Source organism: Mirounga angustirostris, unplaced genomic scaffold (genome assembly GCF_029215605.1).
Source record: "Mirounga angustirostris isolate CCGP_5_RB_7025 unplaced genomic scaffold, mMirAng1.0.hap1 SCAF_17, whole genome shotgun sequence".
Lineage (NCBI taxonomy): Eukaryota > Metazoa > Chordata > Mammalia > Carnivora > Phocidae > Mirounga > Mirounga angustirostris.
The window spans coordinates 45,737,955-45,755,955 of record NW_026991725.1 but is presented as its reverse complement, the minus strand read 5'-3'; the positions used below and the strand labels follow the sequence as shown (position 1 = coordinate 45,755,955).

At 63.8% G+C, this 18,001-nt stretch overlaps 1 protein-coding gene across 10 annotated transcripts in view; it reads right to left on the bottom strand.

The window, feature by feature from the left end:
• Positions 1-9,133: 9,133 nt before the first annotated feature.
• KIAA0753 (KIAA0753 ortholog) overlaps positions 9,134-18,001 on the bottom strand; it is a 48,782-nt gene continuing 39,914 nt past the window's right edge. For 9 of the 10 annotated variants that reach the window (XM_064582563.1, XM_045889990.3, XM_045889989.3 and 6 more), the window contains 4 exons: positions 17,604-17,685; positions 14,838-14,952; positions 14,206-14,430; positions 9,134-10,372 (listed from right to left, as the gene is read on the bottom strand). In XM_064582563.1, the coding sequence (XP_064438633.1) occupies positions 10,255-10,372; positions 14,206-14,430; positions 14,838-14,952; positions 17,604-17,685 (540 nt within the window). In that variant the 3' untranslated portion in view covers positions 9,134-10,254. Of the gene's footprint in view, positions 10,373-11,252; positions 11,359-14,205; positions 14,431-14,837; positions 14,953-17,603; positions 17,686-18,001 lie in introns of all 10 variants that reach the window. The other variant, XM_045889993.3, reaches the window with a different exon arrangement.

Sequence of the window (18,001 nt, the reverse complement as noted above, 5' to 3'; positions counted from 1 at the left end):
AAGGTGTCAGGTTGGTTGGAACTGCAGACGCCCCACGCCCCACGCCCCACCCCTCAGATGGGAAGACAGTGAGTGGGCAGGAGGCAGAGGGCACTCCTGGGCCCCGTGGTTGGATCTGGTCCAGCCAGGAGAGCGGGGCCGGCCCCCAGGGAGAGCCTGACTGCGCCCGCGTTGCCGACTGCCAAGGAAGTTCCGGCCCTGCCTCTGGGCAGAGCAAACACGTCAGGGACGAGGCCGTTAGATTAACTGGTGGAGACTAACTTCCTGCATCACAAGAATCACCCTTAATTGAAGAAAGAATAGCTAGCATTCAGAGGCGCTGCCCGTGGCCACCTGCAGGAAAGCGGGAACCGCTGCCTCTGGGCACCCGGCTCGGTGGCGAGGGCCGGTGTCAGGATTCCGGCAGACCCTTCCCCCGGAGGGGCCGGCAGCTCCCAGGCCCAGCCGCGCACTACTGCCCGAGGATGTGTGCACAGATTGGGCCCATTGGAGAGCTCCGGGCAGGCAGGGAGCGGGGCTGGCCTGGACCTGGGTCCCAGACAGCTGGTGTCCGGGCACTTGGAAAGGGAAGTGACCAGAGCCAACATGGCCCCACAGAAAGGCAGTCACGCCCGGCTACTCTCATTTCCTTTCCGGGCACGCTGGCTCGTGGGGTAGGTCCTGCGGTGCCTGCGGGGCCTGGCACGGCCGCTCCCAGCTCAGGCCCGGCCAAGCAACTCATCCCTGCCCACTGCTGATGGGCGTCAGGGGAAGGCCCGGGGCAGGACGGGGCCGGCCCCGTGGCTCTGCCAGCCGCACCTCCCGGTCGCACCTTCCCTCCTTGCAGCCTTCCCGGCCCCTCCTCACTGGTTCCCGCACTGTAGTCTCGGACTGCTGTCCACTGCCGCGGGGGACACCTCTATTCACAAAAGCTGCCTCGGAAGCAGATGCTCCTGTCTGGAGCTGCCCCGAGTCCTGCCCGCCGCGCGGGACGCCAGGTGAATGAGCTCTCCGCCGCTTGCTGGTAGCTGCAGCTTATCTACCCTGCGCTTCAACCTCCCACCCCGAGAGGGGTTAGGACCACGGCCTCACCCTCACAGCAGAGTCTGTAAACTAGGCGCTGGGTGGCCAAGGCGCTCACTTGTGATCCCTTAAGATCAGCAAGGGAGCCCTTGGGTGAGCCCTGGACCCTATGTGTAAGGGCCCCCAGCCAGGGCAGTCCCAACCCGGGGGCTACGCCGAATGCTCCACAGTTCCACAGAATGCCACGGTCCCGTCCGTGCCTACGAGGGTGGACTGAGAAATCCAGACAATCGTGTGCACGCATCCTCAGTGTTTCCCAAAGACGTGTGGGGAGGTCTCGCAGAACCCGGTGAGTGCCACGGTCACCGAGGGGCACGTTGGGGCCCAGCCTGCTTCTTGGTCGCGCCAATCAGGGTGCGCAGGTCACGGCACTTGGGGGAGCCTGCAGGGGCTGGGGCAGGTTTTCCAAGGAAGGTGCAGTTGGAGGAGGCCGTGCTGGGTGGCACACAGGAGGTCCCTCCTCCACGACCCACCTCCCCCTTCAGCCTTGCAGTGGGGCTGGGTTTGTGTTTGATGTCGAGACGGCCCAGAGCAGGCCCAGCTGTCTGCACGTTATTCTCAGACCAAACACGGATGAGGAACTGGGTGGAAATGTCCCATGGGCGGGGAGAGCAGCCCGTCCTGTGTGCTCACGGCAGTGCCCGTTGGCACGGCCTCAGCCTCGTCGCTCCTCCGAGCTGGCCCCACACACTCTGCGTATTCGGCACAAGTTACAGATGGCAGATTACGGCCGTCAGTGATAAGGATTTAGGAATCAGCTCGTAGACGGGGAAACCGCCTGCAGTTCCCGATATACCCCTGCAGCTGTAGGGACAAGGGCGGGAAACCACAATCACATCATGTGGACAGGCCATCGCAGACCATGGCTCCGTGCACCGAGAACCCGCTCTGCACCTGCTCCAGCTCCCGAGCGCCGTGCCTCGGGCTTCCCTGCTCGGCCTGGTCCTCACGGGGGCCCAGCAGGCCACACCCCGGCCCTGAGATGCACACAGTTGGATAGAGTAGGACCGGGGTGTCTGGCACAGCCCTGTGTGTGTGCGTCTGCTCGGCTCCTCTCCCCACTCCCCTCCTCCACATGACGGCTCCCAGTCTTCCTGCAGAGGCTCCTCCTGCCATGTGCTCCTCACTCTTCCCCTGCCGGCGTGTTTGAGCTGTATCCATGTCAGTATCTGTGGATTTGGCCTCTTCCTTTTGACTGCTGCATAGTATTTCACAGGGTGCAAACACCTCGTCTTATCCTTTTAACCCCTCTTAGTGGCCACTTAGGCCAGAGAGCCTCTTGCTGTCCCGACATCGCCCTGCACGTCCATGCTCCCGGCAGGCAGACTCCAGCACACCCACAGCACGGGGATGCTGGGGCCATCGGGAACACACACGTTTCCCTAAATACTGCATGACAAGTTGCTCTCAGAGGTGGTTCTGCCAACACCTTCCGCAGTGGGACGACTCAGCGCAGCATGAGAACCTGACTTCCAGCCTGGGCCCTGCCGCCTGGAATGCTCCTCCGCCCCTGGGGGCCCCTGGCGTGTCCCACAGAGCCAGCACGGCCTCGCACGGCAGCCTCACCTAGCTGGGACACAAACTGCATTCCATCCTCCGCCTCCAAGCACAATGATGTCCTCCCCGGACGCGCTGGGGACAGAGGCGGGAGGTCTGCGCTGAAGTCAGCTCAGAAGGGCCTCCTTCACGGTGGGGATAAACCTTGGCGGCCCCATCGCCACAGGCGGGGAAAGCTGTTGTGGCCGCCACGAGGCAGGGCGCCCCGTACACGCACAGCGCGCACTTGCTGACGCAGCTCGGAGACTGTGTTGGCTCCTGGAGAGCATCCACTGGCCGGGGCTCAGGCCACAGCTGGATAAGCCAAGACAGGGTCCCAGGCGGAGGGAACCCCAAACAAGGGGTCACAGTGTCCACTCCTCTGCCTCCAGACTCTCCCAGGAACTGGGGACCTCTGGGGCTGGGAACAGTGGTGACGGGGGCCCTCTGAACGGCCCCCACGGCCCCAGGGACCTCGTGGGTGTTCCTCGCGAGTTACCATGTTTAGTCCTGAGAGCAGCCCATCGACCACTCCCATTTTACAGATGAGGGAACTGAGGCTAGAAGCCAGGAATCTTTCTTCGGGCCCTAAGTGGTGGACCAGGTCCGCCATCCAGGATCCCCTCTACCTCCAGAGGGAAGACGACCTAGGAGAGCAGGAAGGCAGGGCACCAGGAGTCGGGGGCTCTGCCTGCAGCCGGGCTCCCCACCCACCATGGGCCCCACAGTCTGCCCGCGTGCACACAGCCCGCCTGGCCTGGGAAGCCTCCCAGCGGTGCTGCTGGGCTGTGTACCAATGAGCAAAAGGCTGAATTTTACAAGGGTTGGAAAGTGAATTGAGTGCACTTATTAAGGATATACTAGATTTCCGGCGGAGTGCAAAGGCACCCCAGGGACCCCGGGCAGCGCAGCCTTCTCCAAAGGCGAGAGCCTCCCTCTGGGGCTGCGCCGGGGAAGCCACGGTGGGAGACATCGCACTGGGCAGGTGCCGATTAGATTAGCGGCTGAAGGACCGCAGTCAGTCAAGGAAACATCCTGGCCCAGAAGGGCTGAAGGCGAGAGAACAGGCAGATCTAGAGAGAAATCCCCTTAGCGTGTAAATCCGCGTCCAAAGGCAGAAGCAAAGACGGCGGGCGCCAGTGTTCATGGAGGGAAGGGGTGCGGAGGCCAGGAGCGGGGGAGGGGCACACGCTGCGCTTCGTTTTCAGATCGGGGGTCCCTGGAGGGAGCCAGAACACCCCGACATCCTCTGTTCCAGCGAGGAAGGACCCCCAGACCCCAGTCAGGGCCAGCTCCAGCTCGGCGGACCCGCACCTCGCTGCACAGCTGGGGACGCGCGGCCCCAGGTACTGGAGATCAAACGGGGCTCCTAGCGCCCCGAAGACGGGGGCGATCCCTGGCTTGTGGTAAGGGGCCCCTTCTCTCTCCTTGTCCTGCCGTCCTGCCCCCGCCGCCAGGAGCAGTAGTGATGGTCTGCTCGCCCCCGCAGCGCGCGGAGCGGACCCACGGTGCGCACGAGGCGCACACAGCACGCACGTGGAGCGGGCCCACGGTGCGCACGAGGCGCGGACAGCATGTATGCGGAGCGGGCCCACGGTGCGCACGAGGCGCGGACAGCAGACCCACGGGCAGCACGCACGCAGCGCAGACCGCACGCACGCGGAGCGGACCCACGGCGCGCACGAGGCGCACACAGCACGCCCGCAGCCCTTCCTGTGGCCACAGGCGCGCGCTCCAGCTCTCCAGCACGGGCGGGGTTTACCAGGGTCTGAGACCTGAGGGGGCTGCGCACACGGGCCCGGGGAGCAGACGGGAAGCCAGGCCGCTCAGGGGCCCACGCCGGGAGCAGACTTGCCTGTCGGCCCCGCCTTCACCACGGACGCGCGCACCGCTGGGTGGGCTCTAAAGGACCCCATCTCCGCACGGCTCGCTGGGGTGGGAGCGGGAGGCGCATAAGGACGGGGCAGTGCTGCCGGCTTTTGAGGGGAAGCTGCGTCGTGAAGCCGAACTACTGAGAGGCCGGGGACTCCGCGACCCCCAGAGCTCAGGCCTGAGGCCTTCCCGAGAGTGCGCAGTCTGGGTCACCCGAGCAGGGCACTCGGGCGCGCACAGGGCGGTGTGCGCGGCCCGCAGGGACCGTCGGGGGGCGGTGGGGTCCTCGCGCGCTGCTGCTCCCTGCGGGCCGCCGCCGACATGGTTTAAGTGTCTCCACGTCCTGATGTTCATACTCGGGGAACAGAACACCTGTGATCCTCAGAGTTGACTTCGCTTGCAGCCGTAGGAAGGAAGTGAAGCTTGACGAAAGCCCCCTGGCTCCTGCAGTGAAGCTCGGCGTGCGGGCGGCTCTCCGCTCCTCTCCCCACCCTGAGTTACTGCAAATCGGGGGCGGGGACCGGAGAGGTTTCTCACGCACCGAAAGGAGCGCGCCCGCGGAGTCCGAGGAAACAGGTGCACCAGACCCGGACGTCGGGTCCAGAGCCACTGACCCTGCTCGGCAGGAAAGGGGCAATAGACCCCCCTCCGTGCACCCCAGAGTACGATGAGAACACGCCTGCAGCGGGGCCCTGCTAGGCGCACAGACCTGCCAGGGACGCTGGGGGAGGCGGCCTTCCCCCCGGGCTTCCTGCCTGCCTGGGTGCAGGGACTGTGAGCCCCCGAAACCGCACCCGTGTGCGTACGTGTGTGAGTGCGTGCGTGCATCCATATGCAGACGTGTATGTGTACGTCATGTGTGCAGGTGTTTCCTGAGGAAAAGCCCGCAGTTTCTACCCGATTTTCCGAGGGGTCTTGACGCTTCAAAAGAGCAAGGCCTTCTCCCCTGGTGAGTCTGCTTGTGCAGCGGGGACAGGCCCCGGAGTTGGCGCGGGGAGTCTGGGGCGTGTTCCCGCCTGAAGCTGACGCGACTGTGAGTTCACGCCAACACTGGCAGCCTGCGCAGTGCCCCCCGAGGGATGGCGTCCTGCCACACGGGCCACGGGCCACACGGCTACAGCGCTGCTCTGCGCCGGGCCTCGGGCCTCGCCTCTCTGCAGGGGCAAGGACAACGGCATCCACGCTGATGGAGAGGCTCACTGTCCTCGGGGGGCGCCCCTGTTCCGTGGGCTGTGCCTCTGCGAGTTCCTTCTGACCCCCAGGAGGCTCTGCACGTCTCCCGTGACACGTCTGCCCTGTACGGTCCATCACCGGAGCTGACACGGCAAGGAGGCCGCCAAGGACGGAGCCGGCCACCCAGAGGGTGCCCGTGGGGCCCTCGGCCCGTCGCAGGCTCGGCCTCAGGAAGTGCCGTCCCGCGAGCCTCGAGGTCCCCTCTGGGCCCCGCTCACTGTTGGGGCGGCGATCCTGACCCACGCCTGTGCCCTTGCATACCGTTCGCCGGCTGGGTTTCGAGAGGGTGGACCAGATGCGGCCGGGCGCATGGCAGGGGCCCCCCGCGTAGACACGGAGGAAAGAGCGGGATGCTGGAGCCTGAGGCTGGGGCGATCACGCGTCCCAGGAGGGTGGACGCGGCCAGGGGCTGAGGTGACCGTGGGGGTGGGTCGTGCCGCTCGGTCACCCGCACCTGATCACACTACGTTCACCGTGTGGCCTGCCCTCCTTGGGGGGCCTTGCCGTGCTGTCCCCTTCTCCCCCCCCCCCCAGCCCCACCCGTCTGTCAAGGTCTGATTCCCAAAGCTGCCTCCTCCGTGAAGGCCAGAGCAGCCCTGGCTCGGGAAGGAGGAGTCAGCCCCTCAGCCGCAACCACAGCTCCTGTTCTCCTCTCTCGACCCCGTGCTCAGGCCTCCGGAGGAGGGACGGCCCCCACTGTCCCTGCGTCTCCGTGGACGGCAGCGAACCTTGCACGAACTTGCCCAGTCTCGGAAAACTTGGGCTTTTGGAGGCGCACAGGCAGCTTTGCCCCGGCTGCCATCTGGTCCCGCGGCTCAGGTAGCGGGGCCTCGATTCCCCTCTGGGAAGCCACCTTCCCCCTGGTCCAGCCACGTGGCCGCAGGGGGCGTGTGACAGAGACCTGGCTGCTCAGAGCCCAGGGTTAGGTCAGGATGGGCTTGTTACAGGCCAGGGAGCAGCCCCAGGGCCCCTGGGCGGTTTCCCGACACGGTGGGGCCAGGGCTCCTGCGCGTAGCGTGTCACCAGGTGGGGGCGCTGCCTGAGAGGAGCGAGGCGAGGAGGAAACCGGGGCTGGGGATGCGGGCGTCACGGAGGCCACGGGCCACGGTGGGGCAAGCCCTCGCACCGGCACGTCCGGCTCAGCAGCGGCCCAGCGCAGGAGGCGAGGCCGCGGGGCGCCCATGCAGCGTGAGTGCTGGCTGCCGGCTGTGGGAGGCGCCCGGCCGACACCCGGGCCCCGTGGGCCGCTGCACGCGCTGTGGACGGTCGCCTGCCGCTGCCTCGTCCCCACCCCACCCGCGAAGGGCTTCCCAGTCTCTGCCTCGGCGTTCGCGTGAGCAACAGGGTGACCGGAGCGCGGTGGCATCCGCGGCGGACGGCTGCTCCGTGGGTGGGCGCTGGGTGCAGCCCCAGCAGGGGGCAGGGGACGGGGCGCGGGGCTGTCGGGAGGCTAGGGCGCGTGTGCTCGTCCTCTCCGTGAGCCCAGACGGAGCAGGGTGGCTGGCGTGGGGCAGGACCACCATCAATACTTAAAGATGGAGGCTGTGTTCACGGGAGCGTCTGCTACGGTCCGTAGGCCATCCCAGCATCGCCTGCCCGACGGACAGACAGACGGTCACAGAACAGGCCTCACCGAGTGTGGTTCTGCCAACGTGTCCCTGAGACCCCAGGCAGACTGGTTCTGCCACCCTGATGCCCCGTGCACACAGTGGGACTAGCGGCATTTCCTCTCCTGCCTCAGGATGTGGCCCGGCTCGGTAAGTCCCTGCGGCTCGCGGGAGCACCACCCAGCGGCCACAGGGGACGTCCAACTGCGGCAGCTGGAAAACCAGCCGGAGGTGCTAAGTGCTGGGCTCAGGGTCGCCGGCGGGGAGAGGCCGGGGGTCGCGGGCGGGGAGAGGCCGGGGATCGCGGGCGGGGAGACGCCCGGGGTCGCCGGTTGAGGAGGCCAGGGTCGCGGGCGGGGAGAGGCCCGGGGTCGCGGGTAGGGGAGGGCGGGGGTCACGGGCAGGAGAGGCCCGGGGTCACGGGTTGGGGAGGCCCGGGGTCGCAGGTGGGAGAGGCCGGGGGTCGCAGGTGGGAGAGGCCGGGGGTCGCGGGCGGGAGAGGCCCAGGGTCACGGGCAGGAGAGCCCCTGGGGACAGAGACCAGGAGACCATCCCCACAAAGAGACGCTTACATGGCTTACTTCCCTCAATCCTCCAATAACCTGTGTCACAGATTGGGAAACCGAGGCGTGGAGGTCGCATGGGACCGCACCTCTTGGCCCCCACCCCCACCTGGCCCTTCCCTGCTGGCACACAAGGCAGGGTGGAGACAGGCACTCAGCAGGTGGGGAAGCGGGTTGAGGGCGGCTGCCTCCCCTCCCCAGCCTTGGCCTCAGGCCTCCAGAGCCACCCCAGATGTCCTCAAGGGCTGGCTGGGCCATCAGCCCAGGCTCGGGGACCCTCCCCCTGACTTCTCCCTTCTTCAAGTGGCCAGGCAAGGAGACCGGGACCTCTGGGCCTGAGGGTCCCACCCAGCAGGGCGGGGGCTTCTCGGGCAGTAACCCGACCTGTGGCTCTGCGGCCCAGCACCAGCCAGGCCTGATGGAAGAGCCAGGAAGTGTGGGAGGGGGCTGCAGGGAGGAGGAGGGGGAGGGGAAGTTCCTGGGTAGGCCTGGGAGTGCCTGGAGGGGCAGAAGGGGGTGGGCTGGGGTTCAGTGGGCTCAGTAATGTTCCCCAGGTCTGGAGGAAGCCCTGCAGCCCAACTCTGAGAGGACCCCACGTCTCCCCTCTGGAGCCCGCAGGCCGCCACGGCCCCGGGAAGGTGACCCAACTGCAGCTCACTGCCTTTCTGCTGCGTCTCTGGAGCCCAGAAAAACCCGGAAGCTCGCTTACCCCGTCCCGAGGCCCTTCCTGTCCCACTGGCCCCGAGGGCTTCAGAGACTCCTCCCTCCTCCTTCAGCCCCTCACCTGCGGGTTAGAAGGAAGGCCGCCCATCACCTTCCCTCCGGGCCCACGGAGCTGCCGGCACAGGGAGAAGCGAGGGTGCTGTCGGCGGCCGCACGCGGCACTTCTCTGACCGACTCGGCATTCCCAGGGCACCAGCGCCTCGGACCCCAGGCCCCGGGGAGACGGGATGGGGCCCCTGCCCCCACACGAGACCCATCCCGGGGAAGCGGGGCCTCCCTTCTTGCACGAATGCAGAAGAGCCCACCGAGCACCCAGTACACGAGAGGCGGGGGCCTCGCCCTTGGGAGCAAACAGACCAGAGGCGGGTGTGCAGCGTGTGTGCTCGACACACGGTTCATCACCGTTCTTTCCGGGGGGGACGCGTAGCAAGTAACCCCGTGCCCAGAGCAGATCTAAAGGTGTTCGTGGGGGGTCCTGTGAATCACATTTCTGTCTGTGGGGAAGAAGGCGTGAGTTATTGCGGACAGACACGCACATACTGTAAAATCCTGAGTTTATTCAAGGAATCAGCACCATACAAACGGCCACACGAACTCCAGCTACCGCCGCCGCCGCCTCAGGTGCACGCGCGCCTCCCGCACAACAAAGACCTTTAACCCCAGAGCCTCCTTGATCCCAAGGCCGCGTGCAATTAGGCAGAACATCAACAACACACACGACCCAGCTGTGCGCGCGTTGCTGTGACGAGCGGCTCACGCGGTCACTCAAACACGCGCACCGCAGAGGAAGTCCAGACGCAACACCGCACGCGTCACAAGGATTCACATTATCCACAGGGGCCTCGCGTCGCTCCCGTTGCGGCCCCTCCGCCAAGCCCAGGCTGGCCGACGGAGGGAAGCTTCTTCCAGGAAGTGGCCTTACGTTTACGCGCATTCCTTTCCTTTTTCTGAAAAATTAGAGGCTCTTCTCGGTAAACACAGCTTGGCGGGGGCGAGAGGGTCGCGCGACTGTGGTTCTTACGTGTCCTCCTGTCTCGGGGGCCCCGGAGGGCTTCCCGCATCCAGGCCGGTCCTCTCCCCGTGCCCGGGCTCCCCTGGGTCCGCAGGCGTGGAAGCGCCGGCCCCGCACACAGGGACGCCAGCTCGGGACCCTCCCGATGGCCTCCGATGGCCCCCGCACCCTGACACCGTCTGCACATCAGATGCGTCCGCCGGGGCAAGAACAGGCTGCGGACCGCGATGCGCACGGAGGACCGGCAGGGGTGGAGGACTGGCTGGCAGCATGCTGAGGGCAGGCGGGCTCCTGTCCCGGTGGCAGCGAGCTCGGGGTGACGGGAGCTCAGGCAGCAACGTGGGCCCTCGAGGGAGAGACACCGGCTGGCGCCTCTCCAAACGCTCGCATCCCCAGACTCAGCAGCCGAACGAGCATAGGATCTCAGTAGGAAAATTACACACTGAGAAACTATTACGTTGTCATAATTCACGATTCCCAGGCCCCGGAAAACAGCTCGCCCTCCGTCATCAACCCCAGAACCATCGCCACGACAAGAAGATGCCAGGGCCCCCTCCCCGTGGGAGCACCCCGGCAGCACAGAGGGACAGCCAGGCTCAGACCGCCTGGGGCCCCAGGGAGGAGGCTGGCCGCGGAGGGAGCGCCTTCAGGTCGCGGCCTCCAGGAACTCCGAGGTGAACACGGCTTCCGCATAGTCCTCACACGCGTCCTCCAGCTCCGCAGCCACGGCCCCCAGAGCCTCGTCTACCAGCTCGTCGGAGAAGCTGGAAGACAAACAACACGGCTGGACGCACACGGCCACGGGAGCCGGGACTCACCCGGCGGGCGGCCCCGAGCCTCACAGGCGAATCTGAGAGGCCCCGCTTTCCCGGACCCGGGCCCAGCGTCCACGCTCTGCACGCAGCGCCCCCCCAGGGCACCTCCTCGGACACAGGGACCCCCAACGCTGCCACTGACGGGACACGTGCTCACGTGTGCCAAAGGTCCACACAGTGTCCATTCTGGGGCGGGATCCGCCGCCCACCTCTCCGGACCCCCCGCCAGTCTGCGGGCGTCCCTCGGCCTTTTGCGACCTTGACATTTTCCAAAAGAGCAAGGAGGCCTTTATTTGTGGCACACCCCTCAATGTGGGCTTGTGTGAGGTTTCTTCGCGGTCACTCAGGCCACAGGAGGGATGCTCGTCCCTCTGCATCCGGCCGGGTCCCTGGCTCCCCCATCCCCCGCTGGCCCCGGCTTCCGTCAGACGGCGGTGGGGAGGCGCTCTCCCTGCCGGACGGACACGCACCCGCCCCGCCCTCCCTCCCCCTCTGCCAGCGGCTCGGCCTCGCAGACTCCGGGCATCCCCGTCTGTGATCGGCTCCCGGTCATTTGTGCAGATACTGATCCCCTGACACTCACACCCCACACGGGCCACCAGCGCCCATCCCCCCGCCACTCCTGGGTCCCCTCGACTGCCCCCTGGTCCTCCGACCCCTCCTTCCTGACTCGGCGTCACGGTTGGGCCATCGTGCCCGCTCCCAGCCCCCCGTCCGGCCGTATCCCCGAGGGGAGAACGGCGCTCGGGAGCCCATGTGCCCTGTGCTCCTGGGGCCGCAGTGTGGAGACCTTCTCAGCAGATGGGCCAGACGGACACACAACACATACCGCGTGCACCCCGTTATCCACGAGGGCTGCAAACTCCCCAGCTCAGTGGACGACTCGCTCTGGCCTCCCCGTCAGGTGCGCGGACGCACGCACTAACCCCTCGACCCTGCAACAGGCCAAAGCAGCCGTCAAGCCCGGGCCACCGTGCGAGATGCCCACAGAGCGGAAACTAAGGTGTGTCCACTGTTCTCCCGTCCCTACCGAGGGCGCACACGCCATGTTCAAAGCTGCTCGGACGCGTTGCCATCTGCCCGTTTCCCGAGATCGTTACTGACGGGAATACCGTGAGGTCTGCGTTTCCGGGGTGGGGGTTCCCCTGACCTCGCCGGTTTGGAGGGATGGACACGGGTCCCACGGGCAGAGTCACGCGGGCGAGGCAAACGTTTAATGTAACTGATACATCAGAGCTCCTGCCAGTAAAACAGAGTATCTTCTTGTTGCCCGTTTGCTCTTTCTCCTGTCTCTGGATTCCGTGGGTTTCTATGACCCTTTCTCCTCGTTGCTACCCTGTACGCTGCACATTCCGCTCCCGTGTTACCGGCCATCCTGCGTTTCTGTGGGCACGCCGACGTCGAGCCTGACCACGGACGTTCTTACCGTCTCCCCAGACGAGCCCAGAGGCTCGGCACTCTGCACTCCTCCTGCCGCGACGCTGGTGGGTGTCCTCATGAGCACGTGCGCCCCGCCTCCGCGCAGTCCCCCACGTGCTGACCCCTCCCTGGCACCACTCCTGCTCTGCCTGAGAATTGCCCGTTCGCCGTTTCCCACGGCGAAGCGGCCGGTGACAAAGTCCTCGCTTCGCTCGTCTGGAACCCTTTTACGTCTGCGACACACCGAGCTCCAGAACGGTGGCCCTCTTCCCTCTTCCCTTCAGAAGACGCCACGTCCTCCGGCCTCCAGCTTTCTGCTTCCCATTTTTCCCTCTTCCAAATGATTTTAACGTTTTCTGGCTTTGACTTCTCAAGAATGCTGTAATATGCACCTATGTGTGGATTTCTTCTCACTCTTCCGTTCGGGGCTTGTAGACTTTCTGGAAGCCACGGTCCCTCTGAGGTTCCAGCTGCGTGTGCAGCGCCCCCGGGCCCTGCCCTCCCCTCTGCGTCCTGACGCCCGGAGTGCCGCCCTTGGGGGCCCAGTCACACGTGAGGAGCGTTCACAGGTGACCACAGTGAGGCCTGGGCTCCCCGCTCCGGGCTCCGTCTAAAAAGGGCCTCAAAGAGGGCCCACGTGCCCTCTGGGCTGACCACGGGGGGGACCCCGGCCCGCGGCTCTCCGTCAGCTAGTAGCTTGCGATGCCGTCGAGCACACGCTCTGCCTGTCGTGAGCGGGACGTGGTCCAGACTCCCGGGGGCACCACGACCAGAATCACCCACTGTGCTTTCGACATTCCTGGCACCCGCCCACCCCAAACTACGAGACAAATGGAAAGGTGCCCCCATGCGTCCAGACGCCCCGGGTACCGAACCTGTTTCCTTCCTGTTTCTGCCTGCCCGCCGTCCCTCCACGGCCCTCCGTCCTCCCTCCACCGGGCTGGGCGCTCCCTACGCTCACTGAAGCGCTCCTCGCGTGGAGATGGCTTCCCCGCCAGAGTCTCGCTTCCCAAGCCCCGTCTTCCTTTCCTCGACGCCCACGCTGCGCTGGCAACACAAGCCTCCCAGGAGCTCGGAGAGGAACGCCGCCCGGCAACCGCATTTCCGGACATGGCCCGTGAACGCGTCTCCACTCTGCCCTCTCATTCAATGGGCAGCTTAGCGGAGCACAGAACTCGAGGGGGATTTTGGGGGATGCTCTGATACCTTCTAGTGGTGTCCTCCTGAGAACGACATGCCGTTCCTCTTTCTGATTCTTGAAGGGGCCCACGGGACTCTCCGGAACCTTCTGTCACCCGCTCCTCACATGGGATGCTCACACGCCTTTCCATAATGATGCCCCGAGGTGCACTCTGCGCGGTCTGTGCCCTCGCTCCTCACTCACCCGCTCACCGCGGGCGGCCGGCCTCCGGGAGGGCTTCCTACCGCGTTTCCTTCAAAGTCTCCCTCCCCTCCCTTCCCTGTTCTCACGGATGCACCTCCCACCGTCAGATGCTGCCACCACAGGCTGAACATCTGTGTCCCCACAAAGGAAGCGTGTCAGAGCCTCAGCCCCAGGTGGCGGACTGGCGCCCAGGCCCCTGCAGGAAGGGGACCCGGGGGGACGGCCACCACCTCTCCAGAGAGCAGGCCGCCCGCACACCCGGCCTCAGACGTCCCCCGTTCCGGCTGCTGAAGTCACAGCTCCGTGACGTCTCCTGGACTTGCGACTCCTAGAACCCGCGAATTTTTAAAATCTTGTTTTTCTACTGCCTGTCTGCTTTGTTCTACTTCTGAGAGGTTTGGCTTTTCTCTCAAAGCTCTCCAGTGACTTTGGCCGCGATACTTTTAATTTCTTAGAACCTACTTCCATTCTTCAGGAGCTCCTTTTTCACGGTATCCTGGGCGCGTTTCCCGGTGTGACCGCGTCCTTTACTCCTGAGGACGCTCACTCTGGTTTGTTTGGTTTGAAGCCTTACCCTGCTTCTCAGAGTCCGCCCGACCTTTCCACTCCCCTGCACCCACACCTCCACCTGTGGGTGCCCGGCGCCCCTCGTCCCCGGTCTCCGCGGCACTCCCAGCGGCTGGGCCTTCTACCACCCGTCTAGCTGCGCGATGGCTTCCAACGCCCCTGCTCCCCGTTTGCCGTCAGTTATGGCTTCACGCCAAGTCCAAGTACCGCCAACAGTGGACGGAGGAGGGGGCGAGTCTGCAGGCGGGGCCTCCCCGCTCCGCTCCCGCAGCGCAGCCACCACCCCACTCCACCCCCACGAGGGAAGGAAGCTCGCGCTCGGAAGAAATACGCCAGCGACGGGAACGCAGCCCCTCTGTGAGCTCACGCTTGGCTCCTGGTTCCCAGGCGGAGGCCACGACACCGTACTGACCTCTCGGCCATCAGCCACGGGTCGAAGGCACCCACGGCCTCGTGCGCCACCAGGCGGAGGTACTTCTCGAAGCGGCTACAGTAGTCGCTGATGCTGTGCCGTAGGCCCGGGGGCACCTGCAGGGCGACCTGGCCTTCCTTCTGTGGACTCTCCTCTGGAAGGGGCACAAGGGGAGCCCCTCTCTTCTCAGGCCCCTCGTCAGTCCCCACGCTTTCATCCAGGGAACTGAGAGAAAGAAGAAAGGAGAGCATTCAGATCACCGTACACAAGGCTGAGTGTTCCTTCCGCCCGACGCACGGACCGGCGAAGGTCGGTCTCCTCCCACCTGAATGAACCCAACACCCCCCACCGTGCCCTGACCACCCAGGGGGTGGCGGGAGCCCCCGTCCCGGAGGCCAGAGTGCTCGAAGCAGGTCTGCAGTAGGACGGGCATGGCCCCGGGGCCCCACGATGCTGCACCGGGAAAGACGAGCCAGGGGACAGTGGTGCCTCCTGCCAAGATGGCACGGGGCCTTCCTGGAGAGCTCGGGGAGGTCGGGCCCTGGCTTGTGGGGATCAAAGGGCCCTGACGCTTCACCAGAGGCAAGCCAGCGCGTGGACACGGGTCTGACGCGGGTCTCAGTGCCACTCACTTGCCATTCTGGGGTCTTTCCAACACGATGTTCACGTCTGGGTCTTTGCGAGCTGGGGTCTTTGTGATCTTGACTGGATGAGGAGAAAGAGGCCTTTCACTTACTGCTGGGAGCTCTAGAAGAGAGGCAGACAGTGACCACACAGAGAGAAGAGCGGCGTGCTTCCCAGGCCCGTCTCTGAAACCTGACCGGGGTGGCCGGCCGTGCAAAAATGCTCTGGTTTGCAAAGAAAAGGCGAATTTAAAGTCGCAAGAGCCTCAGGAGCTCGGAGGACGCTCCACGATGGGGTCAGCCCCGTTCGAGGAGGCTTGAGCACGTGGGTTTGTGTTTTAACCTTTAAACGGTTTCATTACTGGGGAGGGAAAAAAGCATTCACATCTCAACACTTAATTAGCTGCTGGGAAAAACCTGCAACAACAGTCAAAACATTAACTTATCACCTAGACCCCACAGGCTCAACAGCTCTTGTGAGCTTTGGGTCATTCAAAATTTTAAGTGTATTTCAAGTACAGGAAGAAAACGCGTGGCCCTCTCAGGTAAGTCGGAGTCACTCGGATATGCCTGTAGTTTCCCACGGGCCGGAGATGCCACGCCCCCATCAGCGTTTGTCAAAATCCCGAGGACAGCTGTGCACTCTTTGCACGAGCAGAGGACAAGAGCGGGATTAGACGCTCAGTGTGGTTCTGTCTCACAACGAGCACACAACCAGAGCGACAGAAACTGGGTTCCTCCTGGGACTCCCCAAGCCTGCAGGTGTCCCTCTCGGGCCCCACCGCGCTCCTGGCCGGGGCACACCCAGCCTCGCACACTCATGGGCGGCGACGAGTAACTACACTGTCCTTGAAACAACCACACGGAGTCCTGGGGAAGACCAGCTTCCGCACAGTGCAACCCCGCTCCGCGGCCAGGAGCCAAACCGTCCGCGGAGTGAGCCGCCCTCGGCGCCCCCTCTGCTCCACGCCAACAGACACCAGATGCCACGGACTCACGAATACGCAGTGGCCCTCACGGAAGAGGAGAGTCTGGCCTCAAATCTGTGGCTTAGCTGGGAGATGAGATCCGTCCACCAGTGACCCTGACACGACAGGCGTCCACGGGAGCGCACAGGCCAGGGAGGGAGGAAGGAGCCAAGCTCCAGAGTGGGGCAGGCAGTGGCTCCGTGGCCGTGTGAGGTCACAGTGACGGCTGGAGGGCAGACACAGCCACGGAGCAGAGGGCAGGGGCTTGAGAATCACAGAAGACACAAGACAGCGCTGTGCGTAGCGGCTCATCTTTCTGTCACGATGTGGCCTGGCCAGCGCCTTCCCCAAGATGGGACCCTGCACCCCTATTTTAAAAGAGCGGTACGTGACACGGCTCGGCGGCAGGCCTCCCGCACCCGACACTCCGCGCCCACGGCCACGAGGCCACCATGGATGAGGGACACTCCAGCTGCAGCTGTGACAGGAGCCCGGCAACTGTGTCCGTCTGCAGAAGGGGGACAGAAGGGCACGTCTTCTGCACAGACGGCTGCAGAACAGAGGGCTGTCCGTTAGGCGAACAGAACACGGACCTGCACCTCCACCTCACGTCACAGGCCCACTTTCACTCGAGATGGACCGCAACCCCACACACAACGGCTAAACCCATAAAGCTTCTAGAAGAAAACAGGACACCCCCTCTCAATTTGGGGGTAGGCAAAGGTTTCTTAGGTCAAAAGAGAAAAAGAAAAATTGGTGTTAGATGTTTTGAAGCAAGAAACGTCCTCCTGTGACAAACTACATCTGAGAAAATAGGGGGAAATACTGGCAAACGCCCGTCCGAGGAGACTCGGGGCTGTGGGGGCCGCTGCCGCACACACAGGGCTTTTTAGGGGACGAACGTGTTCTGGAGTCAGACGGCTGTGCAAACACGAGAAACCACTGGGCTGTGCGCTCTGAAGGGTGAGTCTACGGAGCGTGGATCACATCTCAGTAAAGCCAGACAATGTACGTATTTGACAAGGACCTTGCCTCAGAACGTTCACACAAAGAACCCCTGCGAATCAAAACCGAAAGACAACCCAATTTTTAAAAATCTACAAAATATGTGGATGCCTCATGAAGACAGACACCACTGGCTAATAATCACATAAAAATGTTCCAAACGTCATCATTCAGCAAGGAAATGAAATCAAAACCATGATGAGACATCAGTCCACGCCCATCCCACGGGGACAATCACAGACCACCAGCCGCCCTGGGGAAAGGCTTGGCAGTTTTCTACAAAGTTGAACACACACCTGTCCTGGGACCTGGCAAGTCTGCTCAGGTGTTTCTCCAAGAGAAATAAAGACTTACGTCCACACAAGACCACACACGAACGTGCTCACAGCACACCGATTCCTAATGGCCCCAAACTGGACAGAACCAAGTGTGGATCCACAGGCAGGTGGATGAATCAGAGGCATGTCCGCACACGGGAACCCCACTGTGTCTCCGTCTGTCAAAACCCATCTAAGGACACAATTAATATCTGTGCTTTTTATTACATGTAAATCTTATCTCAAAAGGAAAAAGAGCCACAGAGAAACAGGACACTCTAGGCGCGGGTACACACGCCGCAAGGTTCGGGGCCATGCACGCCCACACCTGCACTTCCTCTGAGACGCGCCCAGACACGGGAGGACTGGCAGGACGCCGGAGCGCGGGCGGGTCCGTGTGTGGCCACCGCCAAAGGTCTGCAACTTCCCTGTACGTCTGAAGCTACAGAATAAATGCGGGGGGAACGCATGGGGGGGACACTCACCCGTCTTCCCTTCCTGCATCCAAAGATGAGGATCAGCATAGTCAATTTTATTGTATCTTTGGCGAACTGTCTCCTGGTATTTCTTTAAAGAAAAAAAAAAGTTAATTTATGAGAGGAGAGTAGTTTTGTTCACACCAGAGCAGTTCACCCACGTGATGCAGGCGCTCCGCCAGAACCAGGAAGTGAGGCGCGTTTACGAGCCAAGTCTAAAACTAAATGAAGCAATTCATCAACCTGTCTAACGGAGACCAGCACTGCCCACGAGAACCTGCCGTGACGAGGGACCTGCTCCGTGTGCCACTGACCACTGACCACTTCAAATGTGAGCCGTGGGCTCCATCTGAATTGACGTTTGAATCGCCCCGCGAGGCTAGAGCCGGCCACCCTGGACGCCGCAG